A 24070-nucleotide genomic window follows, 5' to 3' on the forward strand; every position below is an offset into this window, starting at 1 on the left:
CAAGTCGCATGACCATTATACAGCCCGTATGCTCCTGGAACTTGCCCAATGACCACTGAAACACAAAACCAACATAGAACACAATATCCTATAAAGTCACTGTTGCTGAATGCACAATGTCTCTCCTGTCATCTACAGTGTGTGAAGTGTCTGGTGAGGTGTGGTGCTGGTGAGAGGTGGACAAGGTGAGCTGAGGGGAAGGAAGGAGGGAGGTTGTCTAGGCCCTGATCCATGGCTGTACACTCCTATGGTAACACCAGAATCTACAGCCAAGTCTCAGCGCAACTGTTATCTGCACTGGGGTTTGCTGTATAGAGGTAATAGCCAAAGGAAACTAGAGTTATCTTCCTGTGCCTCTCTGCAAGCAGAAAGGGCCTATAGTCAGAGCAGTGCAAAATTCTGGCTGTCTTGATATCGGAACCATTCTGATGGAGCATGGAAGCCATTAGGGCCGAAATGTCATGTTCTCAACCAGATAATGTAATAATGCCAATAAATTGTTATTATGGCTACAAAAGCCCCATGTGAGCAGTCTTAAAGTCAGCCAATACCTCTCTCCAGTTAAAGGAAAATAGTTTGGTGTGGTTTTCCCCCTTGAAGACCCACCTTGGAAGGTTTGTTTTGTTTTTTAATATGCCATATAGTATACAAATACAAAGAGTGGCTACCAAATGGTTTGTGACTTCAGCAATGTACTACAAATGATAGATGTGTTTTTAAAAATGTTGAAAACATTACTCATCTGCTCTGAAGTAGGCAGTCTACAACATGATGCAACATGAAAATGATTTGGCTTATGTGCACTTACATAGATTAGTAGTCTACAGGACCATATTGATTAGCAGGGGACGGGGGGGGGGGTTGTGGTGACACATACAGAGTACAGTTTATTCTCCCTGCCTATTATCAGTAACCTTTTAACGCCAAAACGAACCATACCGAACATGATGTACAGTCTCAGGGGACTGCAGGCAGAGCAACGACATATGCACACACACACACGCACAGCCAAACAGGAGCCAACCAACAACAACGTAATGGGAGTGACGCCAGACCGCAATAATGCATTGTTCACAAGTCCAGACCTTGCCTGCTTGACTCCAGTAAGTCCTGCGGCAGCAAAGGGCATCCAGGAATGAATAGGATACGTACTGGAATAACTCAAGGCCTGATCGCTCTCATACAGGTGTTTCTGGCTGCAGCCCAATTCTGATCTTTTGCCCAATTATTGGCAAAAGGCCTTTTCTCATTGGTCAAATGAACAATAATTGGGCAAAATATCAGAATTGGCTGCCTGTGAAAATGCAGCCTCTGTGTCTGCCTTACCTAACTGGGCCCAAAGCTACCCAGGTGATGCTAATTTTTGTACTTTAGCATGTACATGTATGATGCTTTTCCACTGCAAGGATTTACACTGGTGTTTGGCCTAAAGACTCAGACTTTTGTGTTTGTAGAGAAGCTTTTGTCACATCAAGATGTGTACTACAGGATGTGTATCGTGTACTCCCATCAGAAAGCAGCTCCATCCTGACCTCTGTAGGAACTGATACAGAGGGGACTGGCATCCTATCTACACTAAGCATAGGGTGACACGTTGACGCGTGATGATGATGTCGTAGGACAAGGGCCTCACTTTAGACTGTGGCTTAGTTTCGATGGGAAACTGACTAAACTGTGAGACGATGTGAGATACTTGTGGAGATAAGAGAGGGGGAACAACAGTGGAGACATGAGTCGTGTTTATTAGGGCACATATCGGAACACGTTTCCTAAAACGTTTCGCAACGGAAAATAAAAATGTGCGTTTCTTAATGGACAATTCCAAGTAGTCCCTCTCTTTTTCAGTCCGTTTTCTTCCATTTAGTGCCTAATGAACATGACCATGGATGAGGTCAGGGGTCAGAGATCGAGGCTCAGTCTCTCAGCAGTTGCAGCTCTTCTCCCTCGGCTCCACCTCAATGTCCTCTTCGCCCGGGTACAGGACCCCGGTGGTGAGGCCGCTCTTCACCCCGTCCCATCCGTCCCTCGTGGTGATCTCCCCCATCTTCATCAGCTCATAGATGTCCCTGCTGAGCAGCTGGAAGGCCCGGTCCACGTTGCTGTTGCACTTAGCCGATGTCTCCACATAGCGGATCCCCATCTCCGCCGCCAGCTGCTCAGCCTCGTCCCGCGTCACCTTCCGGTCCTTGTTTAGGTCGCTTTTGTGGCCAATCAGAATGTAGACCATGTGGTGAGGCAGAATGTGCTCGCTCACTTCCTTGTGCCACTCCCTCACGTGGTCAAAGGTCTTGCGATTGGTCAGGTCGAACACGAGGAGCCCGCCCACTGAGTTACGGTAGTAGGAAGTAGTGATGGACCTGGAAGATGGAGTAGGAGATGTTACAATTCAGCTCTGACCCATAGTGTAACGGGAATTTAAACAATGCTGACTTGAATCTCAGTGTAACCCTGAACCAAACTACACTCATAGCATGACAACAGCCATATTGGAGTTGGCAAAACAGCATAACAAGATCTGCGACTCCTTGCAGATCCAGGGAAAAACATCACTTGTGGCTTACAAAGGAATGATAACTAACAGTACAGACCTGTAGAGACAGTTCATTCATGCCACTGAGAATCTATTTTAGGTGTGTACTGTGAACCTCCTAGGGGAAAATAGTCTTTCTTCCATAATATGCTGTCAGAGACATGCAGGTTTGGCTTCAAGAGGAAAGGGAGATCTGAGAGCAGAGTCTGCAAACACAGTTATAATGATCTTAGAGGAATTGTATCTGAGACTACAGGCATCAGTGGGGAATGAATTATGTTGTTTACATGTTTTTTTTCAATTACAATATACTGGCTCCTGGATGGCTACTGTACATGTCTGGGCATTGCAGACTAGGCTACAAAGAGGCACATTACAACATGTATGTAACAGAGAGAGAGAGACATGCCTGTGGATTTACAGGCCATCTCAGCAGCAACAAACGACACTTAAAAAATAACTGGATTTGAGTGTACTCCATCCAAAGACAGGCATCAAAACCTTCTTATCATTGTAATTTAAAGGGATATTTAATTAGTGTATTACACAAAACAATATCAAGCCGAGGTTGTTGCCCATCATCCGTAAATGAATGTAACTGATGATGCGCCACAATTTTGTGACTGTTTTTATGATGGAGATTGGAGTAAGGGGCCACGGTTATTACAGTCATAGGGTAAAACATGACTGACGATTACTGACCTCGTTTCTCTGTGGGTGACTAGAGAGACAATAAAAACGAACATTTTTCTCCACTGTTATTCACCAAAAATTGTAAACCGATCACAATAGATATCGTGAGGGCTGGTGCGTGTTACTTATTTGATACAAATCGGTTAATTTATACTGATGGAAATAATGAAGTACATGATCTTGTCAACAGATTTTTGATAACAGATATAGGCCTAGGATAACATGTATTGTCTACATCTCACCTGAATCGTTCCTGTCCAGCCGTGTCCCACAGTTGAAGCTTGATTTTAATCCCTTGCTCGATGTCTAGCGAACGGGCATAAAAATCAACACCGACCGTTGGATCCGCTACATCGCTGTAAATTCCATCTGTAAACCGCTTCAGCAAAGACGATTTGCCTACCGTCGAGTCTCCGAGCAAAATTATCCTGAACTGATATTGCCACAAAATATCCATGACATGGCTAGAGAGAGACCCACAATGGTGGTGGTTCTGAAACAAAGCTGCGCAGCACGTTGTGTTTACAAAGCCAGTGACTGCTGCTGCCTATTGCCTTCTGGTCAGACAGAGATGGGAGCGCCAGCTAGCAAAGAGCGATAGTGCTGCAGTGATAGGCTACCTACCCAGGTCCATGCACGGGCTTTATTATAGGGCCTATTGCTTCAGAACATCACCATAAAAAGAATACAACGTCACATTTATGTTATGACAACTCTATAGCCTTATTGTATTGTATTCTAGCCTATGGGCCAAGGCCACGAAGCGTAATTTCGATCATGAAAATATGAATCGTACGTGAGGCCTATACAGTGTGAAAATATAGTTAGCAGATGATAAGGCAAGCTGTTATCCGACTCTCAAATTGGTGTGAAATTCCATGGAGCCAATGCCTGGTCCGTCTATAAATTGCTTATTGACTTGACATGGCCATGACTGCATAGCATGAGCTGTAGGCGAAACTATTTCCTGCGATGTACACGAATTGTGATATGCATTGCATGATATTCTTGTATTTGTTGTGTTAAGTCCGTTCGAAAGGCAATTAAATCCTGGCTTTTCAATGAAACTTTAGTCTCAGCAGTCATGGAACTGTCCCTGGTGCTGAAATGTTGAGACCGGTTTTTGGCGTCAGTCAGTGTGTGCGTTTGTTGGGTTGTTGACTTTGCTCAGTTGAAATTTAGTTCTCACTTAGGCTTGCCTAAAAGCATTGATTAAAGTAACCACTTTCAACACTATTGGCCTACTAACAATATACACCTCGATTGCATAGATGTCCCACTGTCACGACAATTTATATCTCAATGTTTTAACTGAACTATTTTATATCTCTGTCTAATTCCCGAAGGTTGTAAAGCTCCAGTTCAAAGAAATAGACAGTCTCAGCCTGTAATAGATACATTCTTTATTCAGAGAGCGCTCTGTCTTCAAAAGTTGCTGTGAACCTTGTGGGATTGTCCCTTGTGGCTCAGTTAGTAGAGCATGGTGTTTGCAACGCCAGGGTTGTGGGTTCGATTCCTACGGGGGACCAGTACGGAGAAAAAAAATGTATGAAATGTATGTATTCACTACTGTAAGTCGCTCTGGATAAGAGCGTCTGCTAAATGACTAAAATGTATAATGAGAACACAGTCTTCTTATAGCACACACACAAATGAACTCACATCAGTAGGAACACCACCTCGCTTTAGGTGGGCTGTATTTTTCCAAAGTTCACATACATTGTTTATCACACTTCTACAACATGTTTTATTATCTTCTGCAAGCCTAGCCGTTTCTAACAGTTGCTCTCCTCCCTAGGCTGGGGAGGCCTCTTTCCAGTTATTAGTTTCACCGTTATCACAAGTCGACAGTTCAGTTGTCCTTGAATGTCTCAACTATACCCTGCTCATATTGCAAAATAGTAACACAATGGCCTAGTCTAAAAGGTCTAGCCACACACATTATTGGATTATGACTCTAACACATTTCATACAATTATATGGTTTCAGGGTGGAATACTTTAGTCATTATCTTAAACATACAAATTATTCTATCACCTACAGACCTACACATCTATTTTCAAATCCGGAAGTGTAATTTCCTATTGTTGCCAACTCGTATAGGCATAGGACGTCTGGAATAAATACTAGTGTGTGGCCTTTATCAACCTCAGATGCCTTAATCCAAAAAGCACAAGTGTTGGCACTGGCAGCAATCCATTAATTTGTCTTGGTCAGAACTGCATTGACCAGGTGTAATAAATTAGCAATAGCTTCAAGTGAAAATGTTTTTGTTTGCCTCTCTTCAAACATGTATTTTTTTTTTTTTACCCCGTCTATTTTCGTTGTATTATTTGTTCATTATTTATTGTTAGTCTTATCAGTAGCCATTAGCTATCTAATTTATGCCACATTTTAGCATTGGTAGCTATGTTGATAGCGGTCTATGATTTATGGCGAACGTCATATACCGTCATACATCTCGTCCATGTGACACATGTGGACCAATCGCCATGTTGTCCCACACTATATAAACCAATAGACGGCGGGTTTTCTTTCTCTCTTCAGTTCAAGCTAAATGCAAAGGTGAGTCACCAGCAAAAGAGTTATCGCCTGACATCACCTTTTATATTCAAGTGAAAGCTGGTCAACTTATTTGCCAATATCACATGTTTTGGGAAAAGCATGTACTTTAATGTTTGAATGGGTTTTCTGGCGTTTTGCTTTCGGTTTTCTGGCGTTTTGCTTTCCTAGGACGAGTAGACTAACTTCCGGCGGGACCTGCACGTTCTTGTGATCTACTTGGCTATATAGCCAGCTACGTTAGCAATTAAAGTAGTTGCTGTGAACCTTGTGGGCAAGCTAATGTTAATCGTGACGTTACATGTACCATTTCGAACATGCATACCTACGCTAGTTTGATGCTCATTGTTAGTTATGTTGGCCTGTGATTTCCACGTGGCCGCTGCTGCTCGCGGCCCTTATCGAAGCCGATTCAGTCCACTCTTCTGGCAGAATCGGTGAACAAAGGAGCCATGGTTTTACCGACGGATGCTGTGAAGGTGTAACTTATTAGCAACAATTTGGGAAAGAACAGTAATTTTTTTTCTTCTCCTTCTGTGAGCCAGCAACTATGGCTAACCATGTCACATTGCGTAGATGGTTATTCTAACAATTGTTAGATTTTGTGCAGTGAGTGTAGGCCCACAGCTAGTTGGTTAAGGTTAGCCATACTGAGTACCTCATCATTGATCTCTGCTTCTAGGTGGACAAACCGCATACGATGAACCCTGCCCAACCCAATATGGCTGCATTACTACTGCAGAATAGGTGAGCAGTGTCAATGAACTATGATCTCTGTACAACCCATTCTAAAACCCAGGCACCTATCGAAGCCGTTCCTGCGTTCTTGTAGCAGACATGGTCAACAAGATGCCAAAAACAACACTTTCACCGACGGTCGCTGTACAGTTCGAAAGTAACTGACGCAGCAACATTAAGGGGAAGGACATTCCATGCACCATTGTACGTAGAACATGTAAATGTATTGGTCATATGATGGATTCATTTTTCTAATCGATTGCTTCCCTATGCGCTCGAAGCCCAATGATATCTTCTGATCAGACCCCAGACGGTGGATTAACAAATGGATATGCAGAAGGTACGTTTATGTTGGATGATTTCAAGACGTTTCACCATCCTTCATTCTGGCTGTGATGAGACACTTGCCCTCACTTAGAGGAATGCCTCGATGCTGAGAACTTCTTAGTACTCGTCTGAGCCCAGATATATCATTGATTTAACTGAATGTAAATTCTGTGGTTTTGGCTATACAACGAAGTATCTCTACCTGATCCTATTTTTCTAATGCACTCTACAGGGTTAGTCAATCGGAAGACCCTATAAAATGGAATTAGAATGAACCAGTGGAAGTTCTAATTGGAGGTAATTCTGATTTTCTAAAAAATCTCTTAACCTTTTGGCTGTGATGACAAACTTGCCCTCACTTAGAGGAGTACCTCGTTGATGAGAACTTATAGTACTCGTCTGAGCCAAGATATTGCAATGAGAGTAAAACCACACAATTTGCTATGTAAAAAAAACATGTAGCTGTCTCCTGACTCAGTTTTCTCTATAGGTTTATAACATCAGATGGCTTGAGAATTAACCACTGAACATTCTGAAGGTAATTCAATGTCTGCCTTTCATTCTGGCTGTGACACACTTGCCCTCATTGCCTTGATAATTTAACCTACCTGGTGAAATGATAAATGTGGGTATTCCACTTCTGAGCCTGTTTATAGATAGTAGTAATGAATTACAAACATCCTCAATGCTTTGTAATGCAAATGAGCCTAGATTGATCATCCCACGAAGGTCACTTTGTTTCTCATCAGGTCTCGTACCAACTGAAGTGGTAACGACCCAATCACCTTGGGATTGAACGGCTGGTAAGGATTTTTCTTTTAAAACAAGTGTTGTCTTGTCCCCATGATAGCATGCTATCCTAAGGACCCGGGCTCTGACTAGCCTCTGGTTCTCCAAGTGTATGCCAGAGAAATGGGGAGTCTTTGACTGTCCTAGCCTCTCTGTGCCTGAGGTAGTCACTCTACTGTCCTACAGATATTTAGCTTAATCTTTGAACCTTAGTAATTTTGCTTTGATAGCTCCACCAATGTAAATCCTGCTGTTAAGAGCTTACTTTGTGCACTGCTGAATGTACAAGTGTGCCTCAACACTTGAGATGGAATGGCCCAATCCAGGTCCCTTGATGGAATGTCTATCTGTAGGTATATACTGAACTGTCATTTTTTGGGGGATAAGTGCTTGTGATTTTTCTTCAGAGGGCCTGTTATGTTCTGATCAATTCTGATACCTTTTATGTGACTGTTGGATGAAACATGCGGATATGGGACTTAGATCAGAGTCAATCCTTGGATTGTGTGTGTATCAAGAAGCTGACATTTATTTCATTTGCAGGTCTTGCAACTGCCTCTGGGTGAAATGACTGGCATTGACCAATTACACTTCAACGTTGATATACCCGTAATCAGGGTTAAGGTACGTCATGCTTTGCCTCACGCTAATCACTGAATATCTGTGCAGTCTCTGGTGTGTTCTGATCAATGATTGAAATCTTTAAATGTGACTGTTGGATGAAACATGCGGATATGGGACTGAGATCAGAACAGCACCTTCAAAGTGTGTATGATACAAATTGTCTCCAGCCACTAAAACATTACTTTTTTATTTTCAGGTCTTGCTAAAAGATGGCTGAGGCCTGTCATACACCATAAGGGCTTTCTCTTGCCAGCATAGCATCAATCACATTAACTGTTACACTCTAGTGGGAATTCCACTAAGGGTCTGTATGTAGCTGCTGCTCAAATGGATAAGGCCTACATCCTTCCATGCACACTGTTCACGATTTTCAATGAAAGTGAGGTTTGTAAGATGGCTAAATAAAGAAATTATTTGTGTCCTATATCCCTTCCCATGAGCCAGGTTGACAACTACTTATGTATTGTGTGGCAGACTTACAGTGATGGGAAAATATTTTGCTCTATACTTGTAAAGCCCTTTGACTAAAATAAACATGAATTAACCCTGATGTACAAAGACCTCATTTTTTTTGTCAAATATTGGGGGCACCTTTAAATTAAAGGCAACCCCTACAATGTGTTTAGGGGACAAAAGGACTGCCAGAGTATCAATTTGCAATGAAAAGCTCCCATTATAAGTCCTGACCAATCCATTGAGGGAATTAAACAAGTCACATTTATTGCATATAAATGTATTGTGGTTGTGAGGCATGTTTGACCCAAATGACAGTAGCATATACACATACTAACAATCCCTTTCAGGAAAACATCTTAAGAGCTAATTTAGCCCTTGTCTTGGTCCTCCATGTGAAAAAGGGATTTCCTGTTTCAGCTGTTCCTTTCCCTCTGCAAGAGAAATTGTGGGCAGATTAGAATCCAAACTGACATGCTCCAAAAGTCACAATTGTAGTGTTGCTTACCAGTCACACAAATTCCTGTGATATGGACTCCGCTATTTCAGAGTCTGGGGTGCTGCTGCCGCTCTGATCACTGTACGTGTCCCTACAGAGAGATGGTATTCAAACGACACGTTACTTACACATCCAACAATGTATTAAATGTTGAAGTTCCACGGCACTTTAACTTAGCTAGTTCTTGTAATATTCGGTTACCGCGGAGACAGGCGGCAACCCTTCTGTAGGTAGCTCTGTAATTTCCCAGCTGATGCCAGTAGGAGGCCGAAGTAGGGAGGCGATGGTTTGATGGGGCGAGAGGTAAACTCAGGATGATACTGCACCCCTACGAAATACGGATGATCTAGAAATAAAAGCAGAGGAGAGGTGGTTAAGAGCATACGTGCAGACCAAAAACATTTTGTCCACTCATACACATGATCCCGGACACTCTTACCGTCTAGCTCAATGACTTCCATTCGCTCTCCTTCTACGTCTTGACCCACGAAGTGAAAGCCTTTACCCTCAAAGTGATCCTTCAGCTCCGGGTTCACCTAGACAGGAAACAAGGTAAGCACACTGAAACACTAGTGAAATGTAGAGAAGGTATATAAAGAGAAAGTGGTGTGAACATGAACCTCAAAGCGATGTCGGTGTCTCTCATCCACGTACTCAGCATCTCCGTAAAGTCTTCCTGCAATGAGAAACAGCAGGTACAGTGCATTCAGAAAGTTCAGAATCCTTGACTTTTTCCACATTGTTACCTTAGCCTTATTGTAAAATGGTTTAAATAGTTTTATCCCCTAATCAATCTACAAATCTGTACCCTATAATGAAGCAAAAAAGGGGTTGACATTTTTGTAAATTCATAAAAAATAAACAAATCTATTTACGTAAGTATTCAGACCCTTTACGCCATAGTTAGTTGAATCACATCCGGCAGCGATTGCAGCTTCGAGTCTTCTTGGGTATGACGCTACACGCTTGGGGAGTTTCTCCCATTCTTCTCTGCAGATCCTGTCAGGTTGGATCAGGTTCGAGTCCGTGCTCTGGCTGGGTCACAGACATTCAGAAACTTGTCCCGAAGCCATTCCTGCGTTGTCTTGGCTGTGTACTTAGGGTTGTTGTCCTGTTGGAAGGTGAACCTTCGCCCCAGTCTGAGGTCCTGAGTGCTCTGGAACAGGTTTTCATCAAGGATCTTTCTGTACTTTGCTCCACTCATCTCTCCTTCGATCCTGACTAATCTCCCAATCCCTGCCACTGAAAAACATCCCCACAGCATGATGCTGCCACCACCATGCTTCACCGTAGGGATGGTGCTTGGTTTCCTCCATACGTAACGCTTGGCATTCAGGCCAAAGAGTTCAAACGGTTTCCTCAGGCCAGAGAATCTTGTTTATCATGGTCTGAGATTCTTTCTAGGGGCCTTTTGGCAAACTCCAAGCGGGCTGTAATGTGCCATTTACTTAAGAGTGGCTTCCGTCTGGCCACTACCATAAAGGCCTGATTGATGGAGTGCTGCAGAGATGGTTGTCCTTCTGGAAGGTTCTCCCATCTCCACAGAGGAACTCTGAAGCTCTGCCAGTAACCATTGGGTTGTTGGTCACCTCCCTGTCGAAGGCCCTTCTCCCCAGATTGCTCAGCTTGGCCGGGAGGCCAGCTCTAGAGTCGTGGTGGTTCCAAACTTCTTCCATTTAAGAAATGTTATAGTACCCTTCCCCAGATCTGTGCCTCGGAGCTCTATGGGCAATTCCTTCGACCCCATGGCTCTGTTTTTGCTCTGACATGCACTGTCAACTGTGTGACCTTATAAAGACAGGTGTGTGCCTTCCCAAATCATTTACAATCAATTGAATTTACCACAGGTGGACTCCAATCAAGTTGTAGAAACATCAAGGAAGACCAATGGAAACAGGATGCACCTGAGCTCAATTTCAAGTCTCATAGCAAAGGGTCTGAATACTTTTGTAAATAAGGTATCTTTTTATATTATTATAAATGTGCAAAAATCCTAAAAATCTGTTTTCGCTTTATCAATATGAGATATTGTGTGTAGATTAATGAGGAAAATGTTTTATTTAATCAATTTTAAAATAAGTCTAACGTAGAAAAATGTTGAAAAAGTCAAGGGGTCTGAATACTTTCCGAATGCACTGTATAGTGTGTGATTATGACAGTGACTTTACTCTCAAAGTTTGGTCTCTTACTTAGTATACTGTTGGTGGTCTTGAAAATGGTCCGTCTCTTTCCCAGCCTCATGGTCCCACCCATCTGCCCAGGATTGTGTTCTGGCATGTCAATCACCTAGAAAGAACCAGTAAGGAATCAGATTTCTGTTTGTTGGCCTTCACGACCAGTAAAGGGGAGATCTTATGAAGGTGGAACCTACAACAGGATGCTTTGATTCGGGGTGAAACTCTGTGGAGTTGGCATCTTCCCATTCTAGCACATTCCTGGCAAATTCACACACAGCCAGCTGCATCCCTAGACACACACCTGTAAACCCATAGGAGTCAGGTTAACACTGCACATACATGAAGGAATGTGAATGGAAAGCTTTAAATTCCATCCTCAGGTGTAATTTGTTCCTTGATGTGAAGACTGCATCCTCGTAGCTGCCTGCCACTGACACAGACAATTCTCTACCTAGGAAGGGTTTCTTCTGTTTGCGTGCCCAGTTGATGGCGTGGATCTTCCCCTCGGTCCCTCTGACTCCAAACCCTCCAGGTACCAGGATGCCACTGTGGAGGGAGGGAAACACCATCATCATGAACATAGTCACAATACCGACCCTGTTCTCTACCAGTCCAACTGACCCCCTGTGATGCCATATCTCAGTGTTTCTCCCCGTGTCCCCCCCAGCCACTTCTACTTAATTGATGTGTTTAAGTTCAGGCATACCCTATTCAACTGGATGAATCAGCTGTGCTGGACTACCGTACATAAAATAAGTAGAACTGGCTGGGGGTACAAGAAGAGGATTGGAGAACAATACCATAAAAGGTGCCACATCCCACCGCTAGACCTTCTACCCCAGACCCTACCATACTTACTCAGCACTGCAGAGTTTTTGCCATGCCTCATGGTACTTCACAGGCTCTTCCTTCAGTGTGTTTGGCTCCAGGTCTGCTGAGTCAATATACTGAGAAAAAAAATAGAAGAGGGGAGGGGGAGACATGAGAATGGGTTGCTATTGACCCGATAGGACGTAGCTTATCCAATACTGAACAAATGCATAACACAAAAATTTCAAACGAGTTTACTGAGTTACAGTTCATTGAAGGAAATCAGTCAATTTAAATCAAATTCATTCGGCCCTAATCTATGAATTTCACATAACTGGGCAGGGGTACAGCCATGGGTGGGCATAGGGTCATCCACTAGGGAGCCAGGCCAAGCCAATCAGAATGAGTTTTTCCCCCACAAAAGACTTTAAAGACAGAACACTCCTCTGCAGCAGCCCCCCCCCCCCATTCCAGCTGTCAGCATGCCAATTGCACGCTCCCCCAAAACAAAACCCGTGACAGTGGGTTGTGACAAAACTGCACATGAGTGGCCTTTTATTGTCCCCAGCACAAGGTACACCTGTGTAATGATCATGCTGTTTAATCAGCTTCTTGATATGCCACACCTGTCAAGGTGGATCGATTATCTTGGCAAAGGATAAATGCTCACTAACAGGAATGTAAACAAATTTGTGCACAACATTTTTGCAAAATAAGCTTTTTGTGCATATGAAACATTCCAGGGATCTTTTATTTCAGCTCTTGAAAAACGGGACCAACACTAAATGTTGCGTTTATATTTTTGTTCAGTATAGTTGACATGACTGCACAAACAAGTAAGACTTAAACATGAAATCACACTTTATAGCAGCAATATTCTTCAAAATAAAACCTATTCCTGAGAACATCCAAGCCAGATGAACAGTATAATTTAGCCTTGCTGTGTATGAAACTAAATAGAAAAAGGTGCACTGTCATGCACAGGGGTTAAGATGCTTGTGATTGTAGGGCTGGTTTCCCAGACACCGATTAAGCGTAATCCTGGACTAGAATGCGCTTTCTACATTGAAAGTGTTTCTTAGTCCAGGACTAGTCTTATTATATGTCCAGGAAACCAGCCAGTAGTGCCTTTCCAAGTGTGTAGTTTGTACATGTGTTTTAGCCTGGCTGTGTGTGTTTACCTTGATATCCAGTTTGTGGCAGATGGCTAAGGCCGAGTGTTCTAGCGCTTTGATGACTGACGCGTAGGAGTCTGTGAACTTGGTGTATTTCCCCACCAGGGCTATAGAACACTGCTCTAGGAGCCTGTCTGACCTGGGATTCAAAAACACCATAGGCAAAGTTATATGCCGCGTTCAAAACGGAGAACTCTGATATCTCCAACTTCAGTGCGTTCAAGACAACTGGGAACTCGGGGGGGGGCGGGGGGTAGCTCCAACTGGGAAAAATTGATTTGAACGGTCATCCAACTCGGAAACTGACATCTTTCTAGAGCTCCCAACTTGAAGATAACCGACGTCATGATTTGACCCGCTTTTTCAGAGTTCCCAGTTGGCTTAAAGCACCAATCATCTGAATACAGGTCACTCCATAGTGCTGCAATACAACAGGTGAATAGGCAGAGCAACCAAACAGCATCATTACATATCTCTGTAGTTTTCTCATCCAGATATGTAGTCCTTTATCCAGAGGTCAAACTCAAACGTGGTGGGTCTAAATCAAGGCTGTTCAATTCTGGTCCTGGAGGGTCGACACACTTGTTTTTTGGTTTCTACCTGGTAGTTAATTGCACTCACCTGGTGTCCCAGGTCTGAATCGGTCCCTTATTAGAACCGACAATTAACAGCCCAGGGCCCGGTTTCCCAAAAGCATCTTAAGCATGGGAAACTGAGCCCTGGTGTAAATAATCGAGCACTACCAGTCCCAGAGACTGCCTGCCCGCACACCTGTCAGACACACCCACCTGTCAGACATCTCCTTCCACTTGGTGAGCATCTTCCTGGGGCGTGTCTCTATAGGAAGGTCTAGTCTCTGACAGAAGTAGCCCACCACCCCCTGGTTCTCCAGTAGCAGAGGCACTCTGTAGATGGACGACACGTCTGCCACGCAGATCACCTGGGAGAGGAGGGGAGAGCTAACACTCAGTCACAACTAGAGGCTTCAGTGCTTCTTTATTCATCTTTCCTTGATTCCTCACATCCTCCAAGGGGAGATTTATTGGACCTTCTCTAATACAGTTGAGAAGGAGGTGACAAGGTAGGATGTGAGGAATCACTGGGAAGATTAATTGAGCCAGTGTCGTTTCATCCTAGTGTGTGAATATACGATCAGGTCTTACCTGTTCAGGTTCTACATGACAGAACATGGAGATCTTCTCTTTGACAGAGTTCTCCAGGGGAGTGGAGCAGCGACACATGATCTGGAGGGAATTGACAACACAAACACAATTAGCTAACAGACTATCCTTGCACTAAATGTACAAATGGACAGAAAAGTGGTTATGACGGCTTGCTAGGATTAGAAAAACTTGGGTTAATTTAAACTCACCAGATCAGGAGACAGGCCGAGTCCTCTGAGCTCTCTGACACTGTTCTGAGTGGGTTTGGTCTTCTGCTCTCCTGTGGCACTGGGCTGTGGGACCAGGCTGACGTGGATGTTACAGAAGTTCTCCCTCTTCACCTTGAACTGGAACTGCCTGAAGGCTTCGATGAAAGGCATGCTCTCGATGTCTCCCACAGTGCCTCCTAGCTGCACACATAAAACAGACATACCGGGATACACAATTACACAGGAATACAACTAGTAACTACCCAGCCCGAAATGACTCCTCAAGTAACATATGTCACACTATTATCAAACCAATAAAGGTTCTCTGGAAGTCATTGATCTACCAGTGTTAACCATAATCTTTTACCTCGATGACACAGATCTGAGGCTCCACACCGTCATCGTCAACAGGTACTCTGGCCTGACGCATCACCCACTCCTGGATCGCATCAGTGATGTGGGGCACCACTGTAAGGACACACCAAACAGGGACAGTTAGTCTGGAGATGCAGAGAATGTGACAAGAGAACTTGATAGCTCATATCCTTCCTTTTTGTCATTGGTTCTTCATAGGATATTGGACAGAACTGCCATGTCAAGCTAAATCAAATGCATATCAGCTATTCAACAAGGGTCTGAACTCCTGTATACCCAGTCTCTCTCTCAGCATGACTATGTACAGTCTTTCCCAGGTAGTCTCCTCTTCTTGTTGATGACAGATTGGTAGCTCTTCCTTTAACCCCTGTATATACACAGTTTCTACAAGTCATCCCAGCACTTGTCCCGCACCGTCTTATAGGTAGTCTTACCCTGTACGGTCTTTCCCAGGTAGTCTCCTTTCCTCTCCTTGTTGATGACAGACTGGTAGATCTTGCCGGTGGTCAGGTTGTTGTCTTTGGTCAGTCTGATGTCCAGGAACCTCTCGTAGTTCCCCAGGTCCAGATCCACCTCACCCCCATCGTCCAGCACAAACACCTCACCTGGAGGGAGAGCAGAGGAACAGCGTTAAAACACCTCACCCGGAAGAAGTCGAGTGGTATGGTTAAAACCCTAGTTTTAAGGGAGGGACAGGATTCTGGATATTGGAATAGATGTTCATGTCTCCATCTGTATCGATGTTGATCTAGACCAGGGGTATTAAACTCTTACCCTACGAGGTCCAGAGCCTGCTGGTTTTCTGTTTGACCTGATAATTAATTACACACACCTTGAGCCCCATGTCAAAAATCAGTCCCTGATTAGAGGGGCGGAACTGACTTCAAGGTCCAGAGTTTAGTTTGAGGGATCTAGACTATTGATGTTGATGTACCCTTCTGTGTACACAGGACACCAACACACATTCCTAGTAACATTTATTGTATGGCAATAACCTTTTCTGATTCCGACAACTGTGCGTGAGCAAAGAAAGTAATTCCATAACAAACAGAGAATAGTACTTAGGAGGCCTCATCATGGCATATAATTGCATTGACAGTGTCGTTTCAACCTATAATAGTTTGTTAGCATTTTCTTCTGTTTCATGACCCTGGACTCACCATTGTGAACCAAATTACACAGCATACACACAAGGCAGATATTAAAATCACTATTTCTATAACACAGAACATTTCCTGAGCTCACCATGCTCGTACGGAGAGAAGGTCCCTGCATCTATGTTGATGTAGGGGTCAATCTTGATGGCGGTGACACGCAGACCACATGACTTGAGGATGGTTCCCACACTGGAGGCGATGATGCCCTTCCCGATGCCTGAGATGACGCCACCAGTGACCAGGATGTACTTCATTGTGGCACTGGGTAGGAGACAATAATACGGATTACAGTAATGTAGTTAATTGATTCTAGTAGCTACTTGAGGCGGCAGGTAGTCTAGAAGTTGGAGAGGTGCACCAGCAACTGGAACATTTCTGGTTCGAATCCCAAGTCTGACTGGGAGGATTCTAGGTATCCTACACCTAGATGCCATCTCCTGCCGTTGTGCCCTGAAGCAAAAAACTTTAGCCCTGTCTTTTTCATTTAGTGTTGCTCAACCAAGCAAGTCTACCCCTCTGAGATGGTGGAAAAATTGCACAAGAGTTTTTTGTAATCAACATTCCTTCCCCTCAGGTCTTGCTGATTCCTATCGTTCGATAGTACAGTACATGCAAAAACCGTACAGTGAAACCTGCGTGGTGGCTAACGTTACATTGGTCAGAGAAATAAAGGACAAAGAGGGCGCGCGCATCTAAGGCATCAACGTTACTTTTTTCTAAAATCGGAAATCTAAAATATCTACTCTGTGGCTACAACCACCAAGTAAACGCAACAATGTACAACAACTGAGTTCGTTAGTAAACATTGCAGTCAGCCAGGTGCAAAGGTTGTAACACAAGTTACCTAACAGTAAAGGACTTGCAACATATAAAGTAACGTTATCTACAGAACAGTTAGCTTGATATCCTATTCCATTATCAATAACTTTTAGTCACACTAGCCGGATAGCTAGCTAAACTGAATCCTAACCTAGGACAATGCATTGATGTACCATGCGACCAACCCTGTCATAATACAGTACAAGGAATATATAAAATGCGGACTCCAAGGTCACCTAGCCCGATGATTCCATCACAGATAGAACAACGAGCTCTACAAATATTTGACTCCATCGCGTCAATTGAGCTAACAAGCTAACAGCAGGCTAGGCTACCTTAGCGCTGCGGTGTTCACAAAGGAAGCATGTTTTTCAACTCACCAAAACTAAATAGTGTAAGGCGGTCAAATGGTAAATATTTGGACTTGATTAATTTAAAATTGTCAATGTATATACATTTAAATTATTCCTTCAAATCTTGGATAATAAAATAAAAAAAGTTACTTAATTAGAATTGACTATCCATCCACTCCAAGTTCCAACACGTGTTGACTGGCCAAATGTTCTACCAGAGCAGTACAGAAAAAGACGCGCGACTAAGCAAGAGTGGCCTTGTGGTCGAGTACGTCACGGTTGCGTCGGATCTGCGCACGCACCACGCTGGAAATGTAACTATTGTCTTTTTTCTTCAGGGTTTAAGCTATATCAATATGCCAATCGTTATTGCATATTGTTATGTCTACATATTTATAATAATTGCATGATTTTGAGTAAAATAGTCAAATGATGTCCGGTACAAACCAGCAAACGACATTAATGTTTGTACCATGTTTTGTGTTGCTACCATGCTGTGCTGTCATGTGTTGCTGTCTTGCTATGTTGTTGTCTTAGGTCTCTCTTTATGTAGTGTTGTCTCTTGTCGTGATGTGTGTTTTGTCCTGTATTTATGTTATTTCTTTTTCCTTTTTAATCCCAGCCCCCGTCCCCACAGGAGGTATTTTGCCTTTTGGTAGGCCGTCATTGTAACCAAGAATATGTTCTTAACTGACTTGCCTAGTTAAATAAAGGTTAAATAAAATGTAAAAAATACGCTGAACAGTCCACATGATGGTGAAGGTGTGTTTACAGCTGATAATTAGTGGGGCAACCGGCAGGTGACAGTATTGCTCCATCTAAAATCCTTGGTGGCTGCTCTGACGGGCTGTACATGGCAGAAAAACGCAATAAATAAATTAGGAAACAATAAACGTTGTCTTTAATGCATATACATCTTTTGAAAAGTATATTATATATTCTGCAATGGAGGGAGTACAATAGTGGTGCAATGCCTCTTCGCTCTACCCCTGGTACCTAAGGCCTTTATAATTATGTTTACATGTAAACACACAAGATCACATCCACTTTCATACTCATCTGTTCTACCTGGGGGCAGGTTGGCAGATTTGAGTTTTTTTTTTTTAACCACATTTTTATTTGTTTTGTTATTTTTTTGTTGGGGGGGTTACAGGTACATTATCCATTTCAAATGATACATTTATAAAACATGTACTAGTAGGCTGCCACTCAAAAGAAGAAGAAGGGGAAAAAATCCAGAGTTTAAGTAATAATACATTCAGTATAAACAGGAAAAGAAAACAAAAAGAAGTGGGCCTCAACCCCCAACCTCCCGTGTCTCCACCCAACTCCCCCACCCCCCTCTCCCGAAACCTTCCCACCTCCTAGCAACTATGGTTGCTCATCAGGCAACCCTCACCCTCCCGCCACCCCTCCCTGAGACCAGAGAAAACCTTCCCCATATCAACCCTTTCTCGTGGCCCTGAAAGCAAAGAATGTAAAAAAGATTCAAATAGGTATATATACTGAGTGTCTAAAATATTAGAAACACATGCTCTTTCCATGACAGACTGACCAGGTGAATCCATGATCCCTTACATGTTTGTGTTGGGCTTTATGAATTGTTAATTTGTAAGTGTTGGGCTTTTGCTGAGATAATTCTTTAACTCGGCAAGTCAGTTAAGAACAAATTCTTATTTACAATGACAGCCTTCTCCAGCCAACGCTGGGCCAATTGTGCACCACCCTATGGGACTCCCAATCACAGCTGGATGTGATACAGCCTAGATTTTAACCAGGGACTGTAGTGATGCCGTTTGCATTGAGATGTAGTGCTTTAGACCATTGCGCCATGCAGAAACTGAATATACTTGACTTTAAAGTAAAGTATATTTGTCCAGGCCTCAATTGTTCTATGACTAGCACCATTCCTTCTCACTGTCGAATTGTATAACTTTTAATAGTAACTTTATCCGCTGGCAAATGGGGAGAGAGTGAGGTGATTGCCTTCTAAGAGCCAACATATTTTTTTGCTGCAGTGCTGCCTGCCAGCAGTAATCGTCTCTGATTTATGGAGAGATTCAAGGAGCTATCATCGTTAAGTAACATAATAGATGCAAATAATTGAATATTTACATTCATGCACTAAAATAAACTTGACCCTATAAGTATTTAACTGCAGGGCACTCCCACATCAAATGGAGGAATGTGCATACCTAATTCAGGGTTCCTGTGTGGTGCAGAGGTCTAAAGCACTGCTTCTCGGTGCAAGAAGTGTTACTACAGTCCCTGGTTCAAGTCCAGGCTGTATCACATCTGTCAGTGATTGGGAGTCCCATAGGGCGGTGCACAATTGGCCCAGCTTCATCTGGGTTTGGCTGGGGTAGGCTGTCATTGTAAATAACTATTTGTTCTTAACTTACTTGCCTAGTTAAATAAAAACTCTGGGAACAGTGAAAAGATGGGAGTTGGGGCCAATTTCATCATAAACTGTTTCCTTGGTGTTAAAAACAGTTTGTGAGCAAACTGTTGATGGTTCTGTTTACGGGATGCCAAGGACATATTTTTCCATATTCTGTTCCAGATAAAGGTTTGTTCAGATTCAGTATAGATCTGTGGACCATACTTTTTTAATGGCTACCTCAGACTATGAGCTTTCCAAAAGTTGACCAGATCATTTATTTCTAAATACCATCATTAGATGGTTCGGTAGTTGGGTTTCCCAAGGGACTCCATAGGCAGCATAGCTGACATAAATTGTAAATATAGAAAAAGGATTTGCCTGCTAATGTGTATGTATCTTTCAAATCTTGGAATGTTCTCAAACCATTACTGTCCATGATATTGACATGGGTATGGATTACACATTTGGATCATTGGGGGGATGCAAAAGGCAGCCCTCCAGATTGCAAGTCATTATTGTGAAATATTGGAGTAGGAGCATGCCATTTTGATTCCCAGTTACATTGTTTTAAAATGTTGCGCCAAATAGAAATTCTGGGAGCAATAATAGAACCAAAGCATAGTTTGCATTGTTTAAAGGATATATCAGTGAAGATCACCTCTTCCAGGGCAATAGGAGACACCATATTTTTCTCTATACTCAGCCAGGGGGTAAATCATGTCTAAACCAATTTAGGACTGGGTGAGATGCTAGTGCCTGGAAATACTATTTATGTTTGGTACGGATAGTCCTCCTACGTCTTTCCCTTTTTGTAGGTTTGTTCATTTTTTCCTGGGATCCTTTAGCCTACCTTGCCATATACATTTAGAAAACGGCATTATGAATTTTGGATCGCCTTGTATGCTGCTTCTAGTGATTCTGAACGGAGTAGAGAAGATATTGTCTCTTATAACTATGGCTGAGGGATTGGCATCAAGCATTTTAATCATATTCATGAAATTGGAGCCAATTCCCATATGTTCCAAGACAGACCAGAGATGGGGCCATTCTTGTCTGTCAAAACCTTTTTCTGTATTGAGGAATAAGCTGTTGTTTCTGATGAAGCATTTAAGATATGTAATAGTCAATTGAGGTAATCCGGGGATAAAAGTTTTTTTTTAACAAACCAGTGTGGAACAATTTGGGTAAGTAAGTGTCTAGACAGAACCACAACATTTTGTAAAACAGTTTAATATCTATGTTCATCAAAGATAGGGGAAGATAGTGAGAACACTGGGTGGCATGTTTACCTTTTTTTGTGAACGGCTTTGTTAATCATTTCGTGCAATAGTGGACCTAATTGATTTAAAAACGTTATTTATTTTTAATTTAACCTTTATTGAACTTATTTTTTTTTTAAATAGACCTCAGGAGGAATACTGTCCCATCCAGGTGATTTGCTTTTATTCATGCTATCCAATGTCCTTTTGAGTTCATTGAGAGTGATTTGGTCTCCCAGTGAGGTGGCTACCTCTGTTGAAAGAGGAGTTCTTAATTATTTTGTCTTGCATTTGGAAAGAGTATCAGCTACCAAGGTCTGAAATTAGTGTTTGTTGAGAACGCTCTATCACAGTTAACAACATTTCAAATTCTGATATCTTCTTTAATTGTGATTTATTCAACCCAGATGCAAACGCAGTTGCATTATTTTTTAATAAAGCCTTTGGTGGCATCCCATAGAATCCAGGGGTCATCGACTGAATTTTTGTTAATTATTATGAATTCATTCAATTCAGTTTAAAAATCTTCACAGAAAGTCATGATTTTGTTGTAAGGAAACATTAAAGCACCATCTTGTGGCTCTTTTAGGAAATTCTGAAATGTGTAACAGGCATGAGTAAGCATGATGATCAGATAGGCTCATATGCCAAATTTCTATTTTCGTGATTGAAGAAAATAGAGTAGCAGATAATCGTATTTAAATGGGTTCAGGAGAGTGTTTTGTGCCTGTTTGAATGGAAAGTGTACTCTTTGGCTTTAGGGTTATGAGCTCGCCTGGCATCAATGAGGTTGTAATCAGAGAGTATATGTTGGAGAGCCTTAGTTGCCTGTGGATTGTTGTTGGTCTTATTAGATTTTTCCCACATGTCCAAAATGGCATTCATGTCTGTCCCAATATCCGGTTGGAATTCAATTAATTCTAACAATATGCTCTTCGGAGAATCATAAAACATGAAGCTTACATATTAATAAAGGCAATTTTCGTTCCATTTTGGATATAATTAAGGAAAGTGATTCTGCCTTCTTATTCTGCCTTCTTGGTCTTCACCTTTGCCAAGGATGGTGATTTTGAGTTTCTTATGTATCAGTATGATTACACCCTTAGTTTTGTATGGGGCTGATGAACAAGCAGCCAGTTTGTACAAATGGTTCTCTATTCTATGTGAGTCCTTTTGGAGTTTGTGTGTTTCTTGGAGCATTGCTACATTATATCAATATGGTTTCTTGCCAGTGACATGTTGATGTGCTTCCAAGCATGCAGGCAGTTTATCAGGGTACAGCAGGAGTCGGCTAATATAATTTGTGGGGGGAGTAAAAGCACATGTTTTAGGGTGAGTTTCAGTTCAGTGTAGTTGAACAGACAAAGGCCACCCTCTCTTATGTAGCAAACTCCAAAACAAACCATCCCCTCATAGAGCTTCCTGGGCAGGACAGAGTGGTGCATCTTACATGATCTCCTTCTGACTCATAGTAATTCATAGGAGCACTACACTGACTGACATGATGTCTGATGATGACTGACTCCACTCCAACACACTGGCTCCGTGTGTGTGTGTGTGTGTGTGCGTGTGTGTGAATTTCCATTAGCAGGTACATTTTTTGTTGTTGAAATGCAGATAACTAAAATTCACACTGGGAGTGTAGGGGAAATAAATACAATTTAGAAATAATGCTTTTCAGCCTATTCATTGATGGAAATAGAAGTTGATGTAAATACATTTGAGTGGTCATGCATATCGCTCTATGAGTTAATTTGCATAATTTAGTGGAATTCAATTGGTGCGTGTGTATATTCGTTATGTATCTTATTTATCACACTTGCACAGCATACAGATACAGAGCCTGTCAGACAGCGCTTTTATAAGCCCAATCATTGCGCAACAGTTCTAAACGCAAGATTAAAATGAGCTACTCTTTTTATTTCTCAACTGGTAATTGAAGCAAGCTTCCCATTCGCCGTTCAAATGAATAGACAACGGAAGGCAGACTTCATCAGCGCTTCACACACCACTTTGCAATGATCTGGAGTCAGTACGCGTTTTGAAAACATATAGCTACTTCATTGTTTGAAACCTGAATGTTTTACTACAAATTATGAGGCATGTTTTAGCTTGCTTCAAAGCAGCCTAGGCAAAATTCGACCATATCAGAAGAGGCAATTATTTTATAAGACTTCCACATGCATTGAAACATGTAGCCTATTTCTCTCATGTTCTTTGGTTTTCAACTTTTTTTCATTGCCAAATGCAGATTTGCGCGTAGCCTACTGCCTTGTGCTCATTGACGTGCTAATAATGTTAAGAAATAATAGTTTCTCAAAATTTTAAGCTAAAAGTTCTGATCTGTTGCATCAGATTCAATAATTGTAAACGTATTTTTATGTGGCCTAGGCCTACTGGTTATATGGATTTGGGATCTACCTTCCCACAACTGTCCCAGAGTCTGAGCTATTTCTTTCTCGACAAGCTGACCAATAGAATACGTACACTTTTCTACTATGGGGGATAGTATACTGAACAAAAATATAAACATGTAACAATTTCAAAGATTTAACTGAGTTACAGTTCATACAAGGAAATCAGTCAATTGAAGTAAATAAATTAGGCTTAGGGCTTTATTTGCAAACATTTCTAAAAACATGTTTTCACTTTGTCATTATGGGCTATTGTGTGTAGATTGATGAGGACATTTTTGTTAATCAATTTTAAAATATGGCTGTAACTTAACAAAGTGTGGAAAAAGTCAAGGGGTCTGAATACTTTCCGAATGCATTGTAACTATTTGTTCAGCTCTTTTGAAATGTACAGCTACATAATTCAGAACATGAGCCATTCTTACAGTATTTTCCCTGTACACCAAGTCAGAATTTTAGGATAAATAAAGGGGGCAAATAAGTTGACAGCTCTTTCAATATTTGATGACATTTCTCTAAAACAGGCTAAAGGCTACATGTCCACCACCAAGTCAGAACAGT

At 42.2% G+C, this 24070-nt stretch overlaps 2 protein-coding genes, 1 long non-coding RNA gene and 7 other non-coding genes across 11 annotated transcripts; 8 read left to right on the plus strand and 2 right to left on the minus strand.

The window, feature by feature from the left end:
* Positions 1–1724: 1724 nt before the first annotated feature.
* On the minus strand, positions 1725–3954 carry rb39b (Ras-related protein Rab-39B). Its single transcript, NM_001140706.1, is given in 2 exon segments — positions 1725–2357; positions 3466–3954. Coding segments are annotated over 2 exon segments (651 nt in total). The 5' UTR covers positions 3681–3954; the 3' UTR covers positions 1725–1921.
* A 1777-nt stretch (positions 3955–5731) lies between these two features.
* LOC106588652 (uncharacterized) lies at positions 5732–8813 on the plus strand. Its single transcript, XR_001324687.3, has 8 exons — positions 5732–5788; positions 6468–6532; positions 6805–6863; positions 7083–7147; positions 7341–7388; positions 7600–7653; positions 8183–8263; positions 8460–8813. It is a non-coding gene; the product is annotated as an uncharacterized LOC106588652 (long non-coding RNA).
* On the plus strand, positions 6176–6301 carry LOC123731001 (small nucleolar RNA SNORA16B/SNORA16A family). The gene has a single exon (XR_006762507.1). It is a non-coding gene; the product is annotated as a small nucleolar RNA SNORA16B/SNORA16A family (small nucleolar RNA).
* On the plus strand, positions 6581–6716 carry LOC123731000 (small nucleolar RNA SNORA16B/SNORA16A family). Its single transcript, XR_006762506.1, has one exon. It is a non-coding gene; the product is annotated as a small nucleolar RNA SNORA16B/SNORA16A family (small nucleolar RNA).
* Positions 6909–6989, plus strand: LOC123730999 (small nucleolar RNA SNORD103/SNORD85). The gene has a single exon (XR_006762505.1). It is a non-coding gene; the product is annotated as a small nucleolar RNA SNORD103/SNORD85 (small nucleolar RNA).
* On the plus strand, positions 7181–7259 carry LOC123730998 (small nucleolar RNA SNORD103/SNORD85). Its single transcript, XR_006762504.1, has one exon. It is a non-coding gene; the product is annotated as a small nucleolar RNA SNORD103/SNORD85 (small nucleolar RNA).
* LOC123731009 (small nucleolar RNA SNORA44) lies at positions 7698–7827 on the plus strand. Its single transcript, XR_006762514.1, has one exon. It is a non-coding gene; the product is annotated as a small nucleolar RNA SNORA44 (small nucleolar RNA).
* On the plus strand, positions 8061–8129 carry LOC123731013 (small nucleolar RNA SNORD99). Its single transcript, XR_006762518.1, has one exon. It is a non-coding gene; the product is annotated as a small nucleolar RNA SNORD99 (small nucleolar RNA).
* On the plus strand, positions 8321–8391 carry LOC123731012 (small nucleolar RNA SNORD99). Its single transcript, XR_006762517.1, has one exon. It is a non-coding gene; the product is annotated as a small nucleolar RNA SNORD99 (small nucleolar RNA).
* A 144-nt stretch (positions 8814–8957) lies between the features above and the next one.
* On the minus strand, positions 8958–17735 carry LOC106588651 (CTP synthase 1). Of its 2 annotated transcripts, none has more exons than XM_014177837.2 (17): positions 17604–17735; positions 16370–16542; positions 15559–15729; positions 15117–15217; positions 14750–14950; positions 14541–14621; positions 14166–14317; positions 13384–13516; positions 12251–12339; positions 11844–11938; positions 11587–11693; positions 11405–11501; positions 9836–9891; positions 9655–9751; positions 9417–9561; positions 9225–9306; positions 8958–9150 (listed from the first exon to the last, which is right to left on the minus strand). In XM_014177837.2, the coding sequence occupies exons 2-16, from the start codon at positions 16533–16535 to the stop codon at positions 9228–9230; spliced, it is 1770 nt and encodes a 589-aa protein (XP_014033312.1). In that variant the 5' UTR covers positions 16536–16542; positions 17604–17735; the 3' UTR covers positions 8958–9150; positions 9225–9227. The 2 variants fall into 2 exon arrangements, with proteins under 2 accessions (XP_014033312.1, XP_045565706.1); XM_045709750.2 differs by having other exon boundaries at positions 17481–17711.
* Between the last annotated feature and the right edge of the window lie 6335 nt (positions 17736–24070).

The sequence above is a fragment of the Salmo salar genome, chromosome 27, assembly GCF_965601325.2.
Source record: "Salmo salar chromosome 27, fSalSal1, whole genome shotgun sequence".
Taxonomy (NCBI): domain Eukaryota; kingdom Metazoa; phylum Chordata; class Actinopteri; order Salmoniformes; family Salmonidae; genus Salmo; species Salmo salar.

Excerpts from the sequence above, each read along its gene's own strand:
- LOC106588651 (XM_014177837.2), bottom strand. The coding sequence starts at position 16,535 with ATGAAGTACATCCTGGTCACTGGTGGCGTCATCTCAGGCATCGGGAAG. Across the intron at positions 15,218-15,558 it reads CCTGGGAAAGACCGTACAGG|TGGTGCCCCACATCACTGAT; the intron begins GTAAGACTACCT and ends GTGTCCTTACAG. Across the intron at positions 11,694-11,843 it reads ACAGAAGAAACCCTTCCTAG|GTGTGTGTCTAGGGATGCAG; the intron begins GTAGAGAATTGT and ends ATGGGTTTACAG.